Raw genomic sequence first — 19,404 nt, 5'->3', positions numbered from 1 at the left:
CATTTAAAAGTATCAAAATGTGAATAAACCTCATATATAATTTACCAGTTAGAGAATTCATGTCCAAGGAAAAATAAAGTATGTGCTTTAAATATTTTTCAGTATAAATCATCAAGGAAGAGTTCAAGTGGCAATGAAAATAATGAGGTGAGAAAAGAGGGTAATATTAGCAATTATTTAAAACATTTATTTTCATATGTAATTGGCTTAATCAGAGTAAAATATAATCCTTCTTGTTATTGATTTAATGCATGAGTTTTCTCCAATAATAAAAAATTATCATGATTAGACCTATTAGTTTGATTATATAATTTCTACATGTTCTTAGTACTTTGGTCTTAGAATTTTATTTAATATAAATAATTTTATTTATATTAAAACTGTAATTAAAATTCTTGCATATTTTATCTTCTTAAATCAGCATGGTGGTCAATTGAGATTTTTCCTTTGAAACTTATTAATCTCATTTCACAACTCTGTGTACTGTTTTAACATTTAAAATTAGATTTCTACAGTTTGAGCATTACTGTAAATTTTTATACCTCATCAATTTAACTTGTACAACAGCCTGGCATTTTTAAAATGATACAGTCTCATGACCATAAATACTTAAGTAACTCTATGTATTTTTGTTTGGACAGATTGGTAATTAATTTGATGTTGAATACTTGGCAGGACTTCTGAAAACTCTTTTAATTTTAAGATATGGAATCACCCAAAAAGTGTGTGTTGTACTGTAGGTTAGAGGTTCATCTTGGATGCTTTCTTTGTTCCTTTTTATGTTTAATCCATTTTGGTCCTGCATGCTTCAATATCTAATCAGTAAAACCTACTCTCTTTTTTTTTGGATACAGAAATATTTTGAATACATTCCCCACCTGCATTTCTGCTGTGGCACAAACCCTTATCATTTCTGGCCTGTACTACTGCAATAGCATACTTGATCTTCTCCCTTTCTCCAATCCATTTTCCTCTCTGCTGCCATTGATTGTTTCAAATGCAAATATGATCAGGCCATCCCCTTACTTAGAAACCTTCTCTGTCTCCTCTTCACTTAGAAGGTAAATTCAGTGTTCTTGATCAAGCTTCGGCTTCCCACATGAGCTTCAATTCATGATTTACCTTCCTTTCATACTCTTCAAAAATACAGAACTACAAGGTTTTCTACTAAGCACAGCATAGCACAAGGTTTTTTGCACTCATCCGTACATTTATTGTTTCTGTGCCTTTGTCCTTGTTTTCCTCTCATCTTGGAATATTGTTAAACATCTACTCAGTTTTTTTAGTTTCTCAGGAAACTTGCCTTTACTTATCAGCTCCACCATTTCCCCAAAGTGTCCCTTATCTATACCTAATAATATGTCATGCATAGCTCTATTATTGTACTGAGAAGTTTGTATTGCTTCTGTAAGTGAATCTATTTTCCCCCTAGACTGAGAGATCCTTGAGTGGATGATATTTTACTAAGTTTCAATATTCCCAGGTTCTAGCACCAGTGTCTGACATATAGTAGACAGTCAGTAATCATTTGTTTATGATGAATGTATACTCTATGTTGTATGTATATTCAAGGTTAAATGTTAAGATTTTTGTATTTGTTTAGTAGTAGTCATTGAGAAAAAACATGAACCATTTAGTAGTATTTTATGCAGTTCAATTCTTTGTCATTATTTCTAAGCTTATGTTAGATAAATGTAATTTTCCAGGTAAATGTTATTATTTGGGGTGATGGAATTTTTGTGTGTGTCCATGTGTCTATCTCACATTAGAACATATTGCTGCCATTTCCTATCAGGATTTAATCTTAAAACGTGGCTATTTTCTAAGAAATATAGAAAAGTTTTTCATTTGTGATATTTAAAGGAAATAAACTTGTAAGAAAATACTTGCTGTAAGAAGATACTACTTATAGAACTTTAAATTGGTTATGAATCACCTGGGGATTTTACTGAAATACAGATTCTGATTCAGTAGGTCTTTGGTGGGGCCTCAGATTCTGCATTTCTAGCAAGCTCCCAGAGGATGCTGATGCTACTGGTCTACAGACCACACTTTGGCAAGGTGGTGGATAGTATTTTCCAGATCCTTCCTTTAGTAGTTTCAGTTTTCCTTTTACATGTCTGAATCATCATTCATATTTTAATTTCATGTTTCATGTTTTTATTTTTATATTTTAGCAAGACAGTGATAATGCTAATATGTCACCACAATCGCCAGTATCATCTGAGGTACAAGTCCTGTTTTTAAATGTGTTTACATAGGTTTTCTTTGTTGCTTCTCTCTAAATTCATCTTTCTTTTTTAAATGTAGTTTATTCACCCATATTTAAAAATCCATACTAGGTTAATTTGTACAAAATTAGCCTACAAAAACTTCTAAGAACACCATGTTTTGGTACAAATATTCATAATGAATATCACTTAAATTACTTATTGAAAAATGCCTATAGATCACATGAAATAATTCACTTTATAAATTTTTTATGTTTTATAATTCATCCATATTTTGAAAAAAAATGACAAGAGTAGCTTTCAGATTTTAAATTTGAAAAAATTACTTCAGCATTGTGCAATGGCCTTTGGTTTTTCTCATAACCAATTAGGTCTGAAAGCAATGCAAGAAAAACTTCCTTTTTCCACGAGAAACATCCCTGTAGTGGGTTGTTCCTATCGACAAGAGGGTACACTTTTCCTAGCATCTTAGACCTAAGGAGGGAGCATGGAGAAAAGGGTTAGATGAAAGTTAAGAGTTTCTGAGATCTCAACCAAATATTCTTTTGGTTTGAATGATTGACTCTTCTAATTTAGTTAAACCTGTTGGCTTTTAATATGTTATGAGATAAATTTAAAAAATCCTAAACAATAACTCTTCTACTTCAGATTACTTAGTATTCTAAAAGTGTAGTGGCATTAGTAAATAGATGATTTTTATTTATTTGGTGAATTCAGGATTTTGTCTAAATGTTTGGATGATCCAAAATCACAATATAATTTGGGTTAATTAGACAGTATTTCATTTTATATAGGTGGTGTTAGTTTTTTTTAAAAGCCGAATTGTTTGTGTATTGTTTTGGGTGAGTTGCATTATAAAACTTTAAGATGGACTTGGACATTAATTTTATAAACGTGTTTCTAAATTACTTATATGCAGGTAAACTTGTTTACATTCTTTTTTCAAAACAGTTTAAATTAGGATATTCTAAAATTAGTCTTTGTCACATGCTTTTGTAAATCTTTTCTTTTACATTGAGTTATAACAAATGTAGGAGATGACTTATTAGATTTTTTATGATTTTATGATCTATGCTCAATGAGAAGAGGATCAGTGCCAATTTTCTAAATTAAATTATATTGCTTTTATAACACATTTTCCTTACATTTGGATAAATTACATTTTTATCTGGAAATTCATAATACTTTAACTGAAATAATCAAGACAAATAGGCCTGTGGTTGGATAGGTGGTAAACATGTATTTTGGTAGCTCAACTGACATTCAACTTGAACTGCTTATCCCATGTTAATCAGAAAATTAAGAGAGTCACCAGAATGCTGATTGTTTCAGTTTCATCTGTGAAAGGAAAATGGTAAAAACAATTAGTATAGTGCTTTACTGTTAGCAAAGTGCTTGCCTATACATTTAAACCTAAGAGCAGTCCCACGAGCTGGCTATTATACTCATCCTTTTACAGCTCAAGTGTGGTAAGTTTTCCTAAAGACTTCAGTCAATAAATGGTAGAGGAGTGACTGAAGCCCAAACTCTTAACAGCTTCACAGGTGTTGTACAGATTAAATAAGATGCTATTAAAATTGTATTATCTTTCCATTTTATAATTTACAAAGTGCCTTCTTTTAGTTATCTCAGTTAATTTTTATAGCATCCTATTTTAAAGGTGAAAGGATAGTTACAGAAAAATTAAATGTTTTGCTTAAAACTTAGTCTAAACTTTCTGACTCTAAGTTCAGATTTTTTAAATATACCACGTTTCTTTTCACAGTGCACTACTATTTGAAAGCACTTTGAAATAATGTGAATTCAGATAGAAGAAATAATGCTTTATTATCTATCACTCTGCAGCCACTATTAGTTTGAATGTGTATATTTGCCTCAGATTATCCACTAAGGGTCAAGTCCATAGTAGATAGTGAGTCAGTGTCACTAATTTCACTTATCTTTTTTTTTTTAATCTGTAGGATTTTCTTTCTTTCTTTTCTTTTTAAAAAATTTTAATTGGAGGCTTAATTACTTTACAATATTGTATTGGTTTTGCCATACATTGACATGAATCCGCCCCGGGTGTACACATGTTTCCCATCTTGAACCCCCCCTCCCACCTCCCTCCCCATATCATCCCTCTGGGTCATCCCAGTGTACCAGTCCCGAGCATCCTGTATCATGCATTGAACCTGGACTGGTGATTCGTTTCACATGTGATAATATACATGTTTCAATGCCATTCTCTCAAATCATCCCACCCTCGCCCTCTCCCACAGAGTCCAAAAGACTGTTCTATATATCTGTGTCTCTTTTGCAATCTCTTTAACAAGTGGTCCTGGGAAAACTGGTCAACCACTTAGAATGAAACTAGAACACTTTCTAACACCACACACAAAAATAAACTCAAAATGGATTAAAGATCTAAACGTAAGACCAGAAACTATAAAACTCCTAGAGGAGAACACAGGCAAAACACTCTCTGACATAAATCACAGCAGGATCCTCCATGACCCACCTCCCAGAATATTGGAAATAAAAGCAAAAATAAACAAATGGGACCTAATTAAAATTAAAAGCTTCTGCACAACAAAGGAAACTATAAGCAAGGTGAAAAGACAGCCTTCAGAATGGGAGAAAATAACAGCAAATGAAGCAACTGACAAATAATTAATCTCAAAAATATACAAGCAACTCATGCAGCTCAATTCCAGAAAAATAAATGACCCAATCAAAAAATGGGCCAAAGAACTAAACAGACATTTCTCCAAAGAAGACATACAAATGGCTAACAAACACATGAAAAGATGCTCAACATCACTCATTATTAGAGAAATGCAAATTCTCTTATCCTTTCACTGAAACTTTTTTTCCATTTTGCAGGATACTTTAATCTGGTTCTTCATTCAAAAAAAGAGTATATGTTTATTTGATTCACCTCAGTAACTTTCATTTCCCTTACCCTAAGAGAGAAGTTAATTAGCAAATATTTGTAGACCTTTTAAAAACGAAACATTATCTATTTGAATTAAACTGCAATTTACCTTTCTCTACTCCACTAATTATGGAAAAAAATAAATACTTCTCAAAATTGGAATGGATATAACTACTTTATTTTGAAAGAAAAAAGATTTTATTTGTTTTTTGTTTTTAGGAGTATGATAGAACTGATGTTTTTTCACATGGTCCCTTTGGCTTGAAGCCTAGATCAGGTAAATATATATTCTTCAAATACAATCTATTGGTTATATACAAAAGTAGAGTTTCTCAGCTTAAATGGGATTGATTCCTTAATTTTAAGTACACGTAGATTCTTTCCCCTCTCCTAAAATTAATTTTCTCTTAACCTTATTTGTCTTTCCAATTCCCATTCCCCATTTCTTTCTTCCTCTTTACCTTCAAGCTCCTGAAACCTCAGCTTTTTGCCTTAGATATACTGCAGTCTTATTTCTTCTCTACTGTGACTGCTATTAGAATGACCACTCTGCCAGCAGACCAAACACTGTTTGAAATTATAGCACTCCATTATATTGTGGTTTTAAAAAGGGATCTTTTCGCATTTGGCAAGCCCAAAAGAAAATGGATCCATGTTACTTGGCAAGGTATTGAATTATAGTTTTTATTCCTGAATAACTGTATTGACCTTCAAGAATAATTTCCTTTTTCTTTAAAAATAATAATAGGCTGATTTGTGTTCAATAATAATTCTTAACCTGGATCATGTTTCTAATAACATATGTTTAAGTAAGAACATGTATAGGTGGTAGCAGTTGTTACACTTGTCTTCCCTGTTGCTTTCAATCATGCAGATAAGTAAATTTCAATTATATTCTGTAAAAAATATTTAGAATTCATTAATAATGAAAGTATTTTATGTCATTTTGTTCTAGTTCTTTGTATCATGCCTCTTTCCCTGCTGATGGTTGATCCTTGTGATTAGCTTTGTAATAAGCTAGGAAATTTCTGTTTTTATAGCTTTCAGCCGCTCATCTCGCCAGGAATATGGGGCAGCAGATCCAGGTTTTACAATGAGAAGAAAGATGGAACATCTACGGGAAGAGCGAGAACAAATACGACAGCTTCGCAATGTAAGTCACATTGACCTTTCAGGTATGCTTTATAGAAATGGGTTTAACTTGGAAAATTAAAAAAGAATATTTTATTTTCAGTACTGTTTAAAATTGTAGATTATGTAATGATTAGTTATATACATATATATTTAAATAGAATGTGATTTATACCCATTTCTTTTATAGAATCTTGAATCCAGGTTAAAAGTAATTTTGCCTGATGACATAGGAGCTGCACTGATGGATGGGGTTGTTCTTTGCCATTTAGCCAATCATATAAGGCCACGCTCTGTAGCTAGTATTCATGTGCCATCACCAGCAGTGGTAAGTTTGGGCTCCAGTTTGTTAGATCTCTAAAGGAAGATAGAGCTGCTTGAAACAATCTTTAAATAATATACTTCAATAAATATAATTTTCAGTTTTTATAAGTTTTATACAAATATACCTGAAAATATACTATTTTTCTTACTTTACAGCCTAAACTTAGCATGGCAAAATGTCGAAGAAATGTAGAAAATTTTCTTGATGCTTGTAAAAAGTTGGGTGTCTCACAGGTAATTATTTTTCTAACAAAATGATCATTTAAATATGAATTTATTGCATGCAAACTGGCTTCTTCACAGTAGACATGAATAATGCTTTCTGAACATGAAAATGAATACCTTCCTTTTCACCTTCTACTGAATTCCAGATTTAAATGTAACAGCTGTCTAATGAATGATTTTTAAGCTGCTTTTAAAGTAATTATAAAATGGCTACATATATAGAAAAATTTACTAATCATGCACATCATCAAATAAACATAACTTACTGGTCATATGACAGGCTGATTGTGATGCTGTTGCTACTCTTATTTTTCCTGATAGAAGACATTTGGATTCCTTCAAGAATAGACTCTGATTGGAAGATTTGCATTCAGTGTTAACAACATTTAAAACTTTATTTAAATTGTCAATTTGGAAATCTTAGTAACATATTATGATAATACCTTGCTGGATAAACTTTTTCTAACATTTGTAGAAATTAGCATATGTTTCATGTAATAATTGTAATAGTACAAAGCAATATTATACATATATAATGAAAATGAAAAATCAAAATATTGCTTTTTTGATGACATAAACTTAACAACATGATGGAGTGTTGAGAAGACTTGGAATTGTTAGCAGATTACAATGTAGTTGTACTTTTTTTCCTTTTATTTTTTAAAGTATATTTTATTGAGATATCATTGACATAACATTTTGTAAGTTTAAGGTGTACCATGTGTTGTTTTGATACACTTACATACTGTGATTATTAAGTTCTCTTTTCAATAGTGTCATAATAATCTGGTTTACAAATTCTACTGTAACCTCTTCCTCCAAGTGAATAAATAGAATTTATATAGAGAGAATCAGTTGAATTACTGTTTAATTTGGGAGCTATATGTAGTTTTCCTCTACTTACTTCTTGTCTATGCTTGACATGATGTTTTGAAATTTTAATTCCTAAGCATTTTTATGTTCTTTCTTTTTCTACTCTTAATCTCTTAGTGAGAAAGTAGAAAAATTAGGTAGGTTATTTTTCAAGTTTGTTGTTGCATTGTATATATTCTCCTGTTTTGTCAGTTTTTGTTTTAAGAGTTTTTTGATGAGGTTCTCATTCAACATTTATTAAATAAATGTCATTTTACAGATGAGAAAACTGAGGCACAGAAAGCTTAGAAAACTTGTCCAAGTTTGCTAAACTTTACTTTTACTAAAACTTTACCTTTAGTAAACAGTGGAGGCAAACTATAAACCCCAGTGTTCTAATTCCAGAACCCACCCTGTAACTTGGATATTCTCTATTTCTGTTCTTTTACATGAAATAAAAGACAATCTAACTTACTCCTGACACTTTCTTTATACATTAGGCAAGGAGAATGACAGGAAAGGTCTTATGAAAGCTATTCTATTTAGCATGCTCTCATCTTCTTTCTCCAGCTTGTTCTATGGCAGAGTTAGTGACTCACCCATCCTCACCATAAGGGTGGCTCATCAGCTTTCATTTTCAAAACTCTCTAGGTATTGGTAAGAAAAGAAGAGATTTTATTTTTAGCTTCAATTTGTTTTTCCCTGACTTGAAAATTATAATATACAGTCAGTTTTTAAATTTAACTTTTTAGGATAATTTGTATTTTTAACAGTTTTATTGAAGTATAATTGACATACAATAAAGTTCATATAAGTAAAGTATACAGTCTGATGAATTTTGACATATGCATATACCATGAAATCATTACGATAGTCAGGATAATGAACATGTCCATTACCCTCAAAAGTTTCCTTTTATCCCTTTGCAATCCTCTAGTCAACCACTAAAAGCTGTTTTCTGTTATTATAGTTTAGTTTGCATTTTCCATCTGGAGTTATATATAACTGGAATGATAAAATATGTATGATTTTTTTTCTGTCTTCTTTTCCTCAGTGTAGCTATTCTAAGACTCATCAATGTTGCAATGTATAAATAGGTCATTCCTTTTTATTGTTGTGTAGTATTTTATTATATGAATATATCAGTTTGTCAGTCTATTGACCCATTTGTTGATGGCCATTTGGATTGTTTACAGTTTTAGGGACTACTATAAATAAGGCTGCTATGAGCATTTATGTACCAGTCTTTGGATATATACATTCTTTAATTTTGGGTAGGCACATGAAAGTGGAATGGCTAGAACATACAGGAGGTGTATGCTTAACATTAAGAGTATAAAACATTTCCAAAGTGGTTATATCATTTTACATTCCTGTCAGTAGCGTAGGAGAGTTCCAGTTCCTCCACATCCTCAGTAGTATTCAATATGGTCAGTTTTTTTTTTTAATTTATTCATTTTAATAGGTATGTATGGTTTGTCAGTGTGGTTTAGTTTCCATTTGCCTGAAGACTAATGATGTTGATCATTTTTTCAAGGTCTTATTTTCTATTTGTATGACTTTAAAAGTGTCTGTTCCAATCTTTTGTCTATCTTTTGAGTTGTTTTGTTATTGAGTTTGAGATTTCTTTATATTTATAGATAAAGTCCTTTATTGAATGTGTGGATCAAGTCCTTTATCAGATATAATATATGATTTACAAATACTGTATCCCAGTCTTTGCCTTGTCTTTTCATTCTCATTATAATATCTTTCAAAGAGCAGAAATTTTGAATTTTTTGTAATTTGTCATTTAAAAAAATTGATTGTACTTTTGGTGTCAAACCAAAGAAATCTTTGCATAACTTAAGGTCACAAAGATTTTCTCTTATATTTATTTCTAGAATTTTTATGGTCTTAATTTTTACATTTAGGTCTATAATCAAATTTTAGATAATTTTTATATATGTTGAAAGGTATTGAAGTTATATTTTTTTAGGCCTGGGCACACACATTGTTTTTTATTTTAATATATCATAAAATTCACTCATTTAAAGTGTATAATTCAATGGTTTTTAGTATAGTCACAGAGTTGGACAGCAAACTGTTAATAAGGGTAGAATATTTTTATCACCCCAAAAGAAACCTCTTAGCTGTTAGCAGTCCTTCCCCTTTTTTATCTGTATGAATTTGCCTATTCTTGACATTACGTATTAATAATGTCATATGATATGGGGTCTTTTGTGTGTGGCTTAAGGTTTATCCACGTTGTAGCATAAAGCAGTACAGATACACTCAGATTTATTGCACTTCACTTTATTGTGCATCACAAACACAGCATTTTTTATGTATTCAAGGTTTGTGATAACCCTGCACTGTCAGATGATGATTAGTATTTTTTAGTAATAAGATAGTTTTTAATTAAGTTTTTTTAAAAAGATGTAATGTTATTGCACACTAAGAGACTACAGTATAGTGTAAATATAACCTTTATATACATTAGAAAACAAAAATTCATGTGTCTTACTTTATTGCAATATTTGCTTTATTTTGGTGGTCTACAACTGAAGTCTCATTATCTCTGAGGCATGACTGTACTTTGTTTTTTGGGGTTGAGTAATAGTCCATTGTATGTATGTACCACATTTTGTTCACCTTTCATCAGTTGATGGATATTTGGGCTGTTTTCACTCATTGTTTATTATGAATAATGCTACTATGAACATTCATGAACATGTTTTTGTTTGAATGCTTGTTTTAATTCTCTTAGTTAACAAGGTTATATGGTAGATTAAATGGTTACTCTATGCTGGGTTATATGGTAACTCTCTGTTTATCTTTTTGAGGAACTGCTAAATTATTTTCCAGTTTACATTCACAGAAGCAATGTATGTGGGTTCTAATTTCTCTGCATCGTCACCAATTATTATTGTCTACCTTTTTGATTCTAGTCATCCTAGTAGGAGGTCTGAAGTGGTCTCATTGTGGTTTTGATTAGCTTTTCCTTAATGGCTAATGATGATGGTCATCTTTCTGTGTGCCTGTTTTGTATATATTTGTATATATTCTTTGGAGAAATGTCTTTTCAAATCCTGTGCTCATTTATTAATTGAATTAGTCACCTTTTATTATTTCTTTATATATTTCAGATACAAGTTCCTTATGAGATACATGCTTCTAGTTTGCTGAGAGTTCTTACCAGGAATGAATGTTGAATTTTGTCATGTGCTTTATCTACATCTACTGAGTTAACATATTTTTCGTTCACAGCATTGTTAATTACATTGGTCGATTTTCAGATATTAACTCAAACCTGGACTCCTGGGATAAACCCCACTTGGTCATGATGGACTTTGTTGTTGTTGCTATTGTTGTTTTATGTTGTTGGATTCAATTTGTTAAAATTTTGTTCAGCCCTTTTGCATCTATATCAATAGGATTATTGTTTGTTAGTTTTTTTTCTTTTTTTCTAAGTATATGACATTTTAATATGTATAGTATGATCATAGAAAGAATTATTTAATAATTGGCAGGGCTTACTGTGACCATATTATTTATTTATTTATTTTTCTCGCCCTTTCTTTCTTTTAAAGTTTTTGTCTGATTTTGATGTCAAGGTAATGCTGACCTCATGGAACATGTTAGGAAGTATTCCCTGCTCTTCACTTTTATTGAATATTATGGATAGAAGTAATATTATTTACTTATTACATATTGAGTCACATTCATTACTGAACTTTGAACCCATCTAGGCAGGGGGTTTTCTTTGTAGGAAAAATTTTAACTGCAATTTCTATTTCTTTAATAAATATAGGGCTATTCTAATTTTCTATTTCTTCTTGTATGAGCTTTGATATATGGTGTCTTTCAAAGAATTTGTCCTTTTCATCTAGTTTGTCAAACTTGTTGCTATAATGTTGTTTATAATGTCCCCCTTGTTATCATTTTAGTATTTGTAGACTCTCTTGTGGCATCACTTCTTTTATTCCTGATACTGGTAATTTGTGTATTTTTCTCTCTTTTTCCTGATTTTGTGAGTTAAAAAAGAAATTCTCAGTGAACTAACATTTGGTTTTATTGATTTTTTTTCACTAATATTTTCTGTTTTTTAATTTTATTGGTTTTCTCTCTCATCTTCATTATTTCCTTCTTTCTGCTTACCATTGGTTTAATTTGCTCTTCTTTTTCTAGTTTCTAAGGTGAGAGCTGATGCCATTGATTTGAGAGCTTTTCTAGTTTCTGATATATGTTGGTGATTTTTTTAATAAACAAGTGAAATATTAGGGCAGTAAATGTTGCAGTGAAAATGGAGTGAGAAGATAGTTTTTGAGAATTATTTTGATAAATGGGATAGTATCAGTAGTATTTGATGACTGAGTTAGGGGATTAAGGAAGAAAAACAATTATGATTCCCAGGTTTATGTTGAGAGAGACTGAATAGTGTTTTACTGACTGAGGTATAGAATACAGACAGAAAAGTTAATTTAGTAAGGAAGTAGTTCTGTTGTGGACATATTGATTTTGATAAGTCTGTTGGATATCCATTTGGCTGTATCAAGTTGACATTTGTATCTGGAACTCAGTGGAGAGATCTTGGCAGGAAGTAAAGATTTGAAAATTATCAGGATGGAAGATATAGTTGTTACTCTTTGGGGTTAGGGGCCTTATCTTGCCAAGAAAAGGCAAGTGTTTCAAGAAACACTGGATTAAAAAAAGTAATGTTTCCAGATTTGTAAAACACTATGCTAGCCAACTAAAACAAATCATGGACCATATGGGACCTATAAATAGTCTGTTTGCTGCCTATTCTATCCACTACTAGCTTATTTTCCTGAGATGAGTGGGTGTTCCAACTGAAGCAGTAGACTGTATCATTTCTTTAAAAAATGCTACCAAATTTATTTGATGCTGTGCACATTCATGAAGATCTTCAATTAAAATCCTTGTGATTTTGATGAGGCTTTGAGAATACCAAGGAGAGGATACAGTAAAGAAAGAGAAGAGGGTAAAGACAGAACCCTTGGAAACATTAAGAATGTTAAAAGAGGATCACTGAAGGCTAATGAAACCTAATGCAAAGTTGTCTCTAAACCTTCTTTCTCATAGAATTGGAGGGAAGTCACCTTACAACAAATAAGTACTGAAGTGCTGTATACATCACAGACCATGGAAACTAAGAACTGGTAGAAGGAACCAGAGTGGCTAGTTTTGCATAGGACTGAGCAGGTTAAAAATGCTTAAAATGCTTCCATATATAGATTTTTCTATTTGTTTCTCACACAGTTCCATTTTCAGGATGAAAAAACAGTATCTCAGGGAAATTTAGTACTTTTAGTACTCCATATGGCCCTTAGGTCTCTTGGCTGAAAACAGTGCTCTTTCTGCTCTAGCACGAGGGCTTAGGGAACACCTATCACCACTGTCTTACTTAAAAATATTTTCTTATTGTGTAGATCAGATCAACCTCAGATAAAAATACAGCCCATAAAATAGAATTCCATACCATAAAAATCTACTGAAGCAGACATCTTAAAGTTTATTTCATTAGAATTATATAATTTTTACCTGGAGTTTTATAAAAAGCATGATTTAAAATCCCAGTTCTGACTTACTGAGGTTTTGCTGTACTATTAAAAATCAAATGTTTAGATATCATTTGTTTTGTTTTTTCAGGAAAGACTCTGTTTGCCTCATCATATTTTGGAAGAAAGAGGTCTTGTGAAAGTTGGTGTCACAGTTCAGGCTCTTCTTGAATTACCTACAACCAAGGCATCTCAGCTTTCTACGGCTTAACATAACATTTAAAAATCCTAAATGTCTAGTTTCATTTATTTGAAGCTATTTTAAATATCTCAAATTTATGAATAAGGATGTCTAGTCAAAAATAATTTTATTATTCAAGCCTTAGATTTAAGAAAAATCATGTTAAAACATCAAAATTCAATTTTGAATTGCCCAAACTTCTTTTGAGGGAAAACTAGATCAATTTAAGAAGAGTTTTTGATAAATTCAAATTCTCTTTTTACTAAGTTAGCTAATAATCTTGATTATTTTTCAATAATCAGATTAATGCTGTTTAAAATGTGATTTCAATTTAATAATCACATTAGGTTTAATTTTTTTATCATAGCATACTGGTAAACATCTGGACAAGGTAATCATTTTTTTTACCAATTTAAAACTAATTCTTTATTTGAGTTATTTAATATACTTGTGATTCTAGTTTATGCATAATTTGTTCAGTCTTTGGTCTTAGTTTTATAGAAAAAAAGTGAGTAGAAATTACAGAACTCTGGCTTTATATTGAATTCTTTTAGTAGTATAGGTTGGTGCCAAAATATTTTCAGTTGTACTGTAGATTGTTTACATGTGAAGTGCCTGTGTAATTGATGACTTTCATATAGTCTTAAGCATTTTTGCAGTTTTTTTTTGTATTAATGGAATTTTAAAATATTTTAGTAGATTTTGTGAGTTCAGTAGTATGTGAGGATAAATGTTCCTCACATTGTGACATTTGTGTTTTTTATTTAGTCCATTGCAGTTTTCTTAAACTGGTTATTTCATGTTGTTCAGAAAAACAATGTTAATATGCTTAATTTATGCTATTTAATTTTGCAAAACATCTTTTGAAATGTATTATTTGAAGAGTATTTTATTTCTGTATTGAAAATGTTACACAAAGCGGTAAGGTTTTTGAGAACTAGCAGAGTATTTAATTATCAAGGACATTTTGATAAAACTGCCAAACTTTGGGTTTATGTCTTGACTTTCAGGAACATTACTACATCGGTATGCTGCCTTTGGTTATATTCAGATTCAGAGAGCAACAGCTGAGGAATAGGCTTTTGCTAGAAAATATGTCCATTTGTGGATCCTGTAAATCTTAACTGATCCTCAGTTAACATGATGAAATAAATACAGACCACTCTATAAATCTTTTATAAGCATACCATTATATAAAGTCCTTCTTTAATTTAAGGATGGATAAATTTACATTGGTAGTAGTGCAGGAATTTTTCAAAAACATTACTGTAATGAATAACTCAGTTTCCTGTAGAAAAACTTTAATTACTTTTGTAGTAGTCAAGCAAGTATATCTTAAGTATGTGATTATTTGCACTTGTTACCTCTTAATATGGATGCAACTTATTAGAAATGTTGACCTGGGTGTTTCAATGATATATATAAAAGGTAAAAACTATTGTGCCAAATGATATAATAAGGATTGATTTAAGAGCAACTCTACTTTTTTTGATCAATTGGCAAGAAGCCATATAATTAAGTTTTGGCTTTAGGATACAGACGTTTTCTTTACATTCCCCAAGGGTCAAATCAGACCTTTTAAAGAATTAAAGATTTTTATGACTAAAGGTTTTAAAAATTAAATTCTTGGTAATTTATTACTTTAAATATTTGAGCTAATTTGTTATTTTTCAGTTGGAGCTAAAAAATGTCATTGACAAAAATCTCTCTCTCTTGTGAAAACTTGGGTAATAAAGTAAGAAATTACAAATATGTACCTTAGTTATTAGTTTTTAATGTAAAAATTTGACAGTGTTACAAATAAAGTAATCATTAAAAAGCTACAGCAATCATTCATACTGCTTTCATAGTTATCATGCTGTAGAATTCCTCTTGTTAATTAATCTAGATGTTAATTATTTTACAAGTATTTTCATGTTTTGTATCATTGAAATATTAGTGAAATTATAGGCCCTTTCCTTATTGCATTTCACTTACTTGTCAATTAATTATTACTTTAAAGAGAAAATATGCCAGAACCTCTGTAACATTCTTTATGGCAAAGCTATGTTCCATTTAAGATGGGTCTATCTGAGGTCCATACCGTGGCAGTTTTATTTATTGAGTGACAAAAAGGAACACTTCTCTGGCAGTTTCACAGCATTATCCCCAAGCAAACATTATACCAAGTCTCTGAGGTATTTCTTTTAGTAGTTTTTGAGTAAGTATAAAATTTATTCAAATAGTTTTTATGGTTATTATATATTTACTTCACCAGTTATTGAATAAGGAATGATTATCATTATTTGAATTGGATTTGTGGTTTGAAGAACGTTAAGTAATCAAACTAAAATATTTTATTAGGCCCTAAAACATACAGTAGATAGATTACTTCCTGCTAAATTTTATTCCTATATGGCACAAGAAAGAAGTGATGTTGGATATGTTAGAACTGAAATAAGGAGTAAAAATACATTGCCATTTGTTTAATAATTATCTTTACAGCTAGTTTATTGACTTTTCTAACTGAATTTTTTGAATTCAGAAATGTTTGTATTGGTCACAGATCTATCATGATTGATTTTCTGATGCATTTAAAAATAAATGGAACACTAAATGTATATTACCAATGCAAACTGTGTATAAAGTTGAACAAAAAAATTAAAGATTAAAGTCTGAGATTTCTTTTTTCCCTTTCTACCTCTTCTCTTAACATCACAACATCCATTTTCTGTAGGTATTTGATAACTTGTGTCTATGTTCTCTAGCATGGAAAAATAGACTTTGAGAGGATATTCAAAGTAAGTTTAGTCTAGATTTTCTGTACATCATGATATTTTTAGTAGGCAATGTTTTCTTTAAAAAAAAAGGTTTCTTTGGATAGCTTTAAAAAATGATGTCATCTTAATTCTGTAGGGGACTCTCTGCACCTCCTGTCATTCAAAGTTAGAAATAAATTTATTTTTACCGTGCTCCATTAGTACGCATCAAGTAGCTACCTAAATAAATAAGACGTGTATTATGTACATGTGCAAATACATGGAAAAAAATAGATTTTTCAGTTAGCAAGTTGAATTTTCGAGAACTTTGTTTAGATATCTCAGTCACTTCTAATGCAGAGAAATACAAAGTAATGTTGTATAATTTATAAAGTAGTAATTGAAATTATACCCTAGGGCTATGATTCTTTCATTATATAAGTTTTAGGTATACAGCATTATAATTCAACATGTATACATATACTACAAAGTGGTCACCACCGCAAAGCTAGTTACCATCCATCACTATACAGTTTACCCATTTCAGCTATATTGCCTTTCCCCTACCCCCTTACCCTCTGATAAACCACTAATCTGATCTTGAAATCTATCAGTTTGTTTTTCTTTTATTAGATTTCGCTTGGCATAATACCTTCAAGGTCCATCCTTGTTGTGTAAATGGCAGAATTTCATTCTTTTTTATGACTGAATAGATTTTGTTGTGTATATAAACCATATTTTTATTCATCCATCAATGGATGCTTAGTTTATTTCCATATCTTCATTTTTGTAAATAATGCTGCAGTTAACATAGGAGTGCATATATTTTTTTAAATTAGTGTTTTGTGTTCTTTAGATAAAATACCCAGAAGTGGAATAGCTGGGTCATGATTCTAGTCTTAATTTTTTGAGGAATTTCTCTGCTGTTTTCCATAGCGACTCTATCAATTTACTACCCCGCAAACAGTGTACAAGGATTCCTTTTTCTCCACATCCTTGCCAACACTTATTATTTCTTGTCTTTTAAATAATAGCCATTCTTACAGGCAGGTGATATCTCATATTGGTTTTGATATACAGTTCCCTAATAATTAGTGATGTTGAACATCTTTTCATGTACTTGTTGGTTATCTGTATGTCTTTGGAAAAAGTCTATTTAGATCCTCTGCATGTTTTTAATGAGTTTTTTTGGTTATTATTGAGTTGTATGAGTTATTTATTTTGAATATTAACCCTTTATCAGATATGTGATTTACAAATATCTTCCCCCATCAGGAGGTTGCCATTTTATTTTGATTATGATTTCCTTTGTTGTGTGGAAGCTTCTTAGTTTGATGTAGTCTCATTTGTTTATTTTTGCTTTTGCTTCCCTTGAGTCAGATCTGCAAAAAACATTGCTAAGACTGATGTCGATGAGGTTACCACCTATTAAAATTTAATTGTTTTTCATGCTCATATTTTGCAAGTTTAATTTTTGAAATTTACCTCTCAGTACTACATTTGTCATTGACGATTCATTTCTGCTAGTTGGTTCTGACAGTCATATTTCTTTAAAAAATAATTATATTTATTTTGAATGATTGTATGCTACATTTTCATGAAGAAAATTGATATATCCATTCCATAGATTTGTAAAATATTCTATGTAAAAAACAATGTATTTCATTAAATTTTATATTTTTTAAAATAGTTTATTTCTAAAGCAGTTAACTCTGAAATCTTTCTCTGTGTTAAGTTTTACAAAATTTCACATTAGCTTAAATATAATGCTTTTATGTTTATGGTTCTGTTGCAGATGAATCATTAGTATTACTCAGAAGCTCTGGTAATTTTGGCCATTGAAAATGTTAATCAAAAGTATTTTTTAAAACAAATTATAAAGTAGCAGTATAAATTATATAAATTTAATTTATATAATTATATAGCACTATAGCAGTATAACGGAGAAGGCAATGGCAAGCCACTCCAGTACTATTGCCTAGAAAATCCCATGGATGGAGGAGCCTGGTAGGCTGCAGTCCGTGGGGTCGCTAAGGGTCGGATACGACTGAGCGACTTCACTTTCCCTTTTCACTTTCACACATTGGAGAAGGAAATGGCAACCCACTCCAGTGTTCTTGCCTGGGGAATCCCAGGGACGGGGGAGCCTGGTGGGCTTCTGTCATGGGGTCGCGCAGAGTCGGACACGACTGAAGTGACTTAGCAGCATAGCAGTATAAATTATATTTATAGCAGTATAAATTATAAAGTAGCAGTATAAATTTTCACTATTTTCTGTACTTGTTTCTAGGTACTTTTGATATTATTTGAAAATTAGTTGGTAAGATTTATATCAGTTGTTGCTAAGTCGTGTCTGACACTTTGCAACCCCATGTACTATTATAGCCCACCAGGTTCCTCTGTCCATGGAATTTTCCAGGCAAAATTACCAAAGTGGGTTGCCATTTCCTTCTCCAGCAGATCTTTCCAACCCAGGATCAAACCCATGTCTCCTATGTTGTCAGGCGAATTTTTTACCAGTGAACCACCAGGGAAGCCCCATGCATAGTTCATCAATGGCTCCAATCTATATATATTGACAGTCAAAAGTTTTTCATTATTTTCTGAAAAATTCTTATGTGCTTATTAAGTCTTCAATTTTGTGAAAATGAAGAGTTAAGTAATAGTTAAAAGGAAGCCATTTCTCTTTTTTAAAGAGCATTTTTGAGAGGTGGAGAGAGAAAGGAGAGAAGAAAGGACAATTTGGAGATATTTAGAAAATTGATAAATTGTAATCTTGGAGAGGTGAGGCTTTAAGATATGGGATAAACTGTACTTTGTTCTGTATTTGTTGCAAAAAGATCAGTTTTTTAAAAAGTAAAAATGTTATGGCTCTTCATCTTTCTTAAGGTTGGCATAGCAGTTTTGTGGGCTTTTATTACAATGTGTACATTTTTATTACATTTATTTACTTTCTTTAAAAATCAGCTGAAATTTTGGTTGAGATTGCATTGAATTTAAATATTAATGTGGAGACAATTGATACATTTATGATAAGTCTTCCCAGTCAAGAGCATGGAATGTATCTCTATTCAGCTCAGCTGTTTCCTATATTCAGTTCAGTCTCTCAGTCGTGTCCGACTCTTTGCGACCCCATGAACCGCAGCACGCCAGGCCTCCCTGTCCATCACCAACTCCTGGAGTCCACCCAAACCCATGTCCATTGAGTTGGTGATGCCATCTCATCCTCTGTCGTCCCCTTCTC

At 31.2% G+C, this 19,404-nt stretch overlaps 1 protein-coding gene and 1 non-coding gene across 4 annotated transcripts in view; both read left to right on the top strand.

The window, feature by feature from the left end:
* The window catches only part of LRCH2 (leucine rich repeats and calponin homology domain containing 2), a 106,211-nt gene extending 89,968 nt beyond the window's left edge, over nt 1-16,243 (top strand). For 2 of the 3 annotated variants that reach the window (XM_055393464.2, XM_088833781.1), the window contains 7 exons: nt 103-147; nt 2,178-2,228; nt 5,368-5,425; nt 6,189-6,301; nt 6,470-6,607; nt 6,760-6,837; nt 13,333-16,243. In XM_055393464.2, coding sequence (XP_055249439.2) covers nt 103-147; nt 2,178-2,228; nt 5,368-5,425; nt 6,189-6,301; nt 6,470-6,607; nt 6,760-6,837; nt 13,333-13,452 — 603 coding nt within the window. In that variant the 3' untranslated portion in view covers nt 13,453-16,243. The remainder of the gene's footprint in view (nt 1-102; nt 148-2,177; nt 2,229-5,367; nt 5,426-6,188; nt 6,302-6,469; nt 6,608-6,759; nt 6,838-13,332) is intronic. The other variant, XM_055393465.2, reaches the window with a different exon arrangement.
* LOC129535340 (small nucleolar RNA SNORA35) lies at nt 2,560-2,688 on the top strand. The gene has a single exon (XR_008681615.1). It is a non-coding gene; the product is annotated as a small nucleolar RNA SNORA35 (small nucleolar RNA).
* Nucleotides 16,244-19,404: the final 3,161 nt, after the last annotated feature.

Source organism: Moschus berezovskii, chromosome X (genome assembly GCF_049115385.1).
Source record: "Moschus berezovskii isolate FMDL1 chromosome X, NW_MosBer_1.0, whole genome shotgun sequence".
In the NCBI taxonomy this organism is placed as follows: domain Eukaryota; kingdom Metazoa; phylum Chordata; class Mammalia; order Artiodactyla; family Moschidae; genus Moschus; species Moschus berezovskii.
The sequence above is the reverse complement of the archived record's forward strand: the minus strand, read 5'-3'. Positions and strand labels throughout refer to the sequence as shown.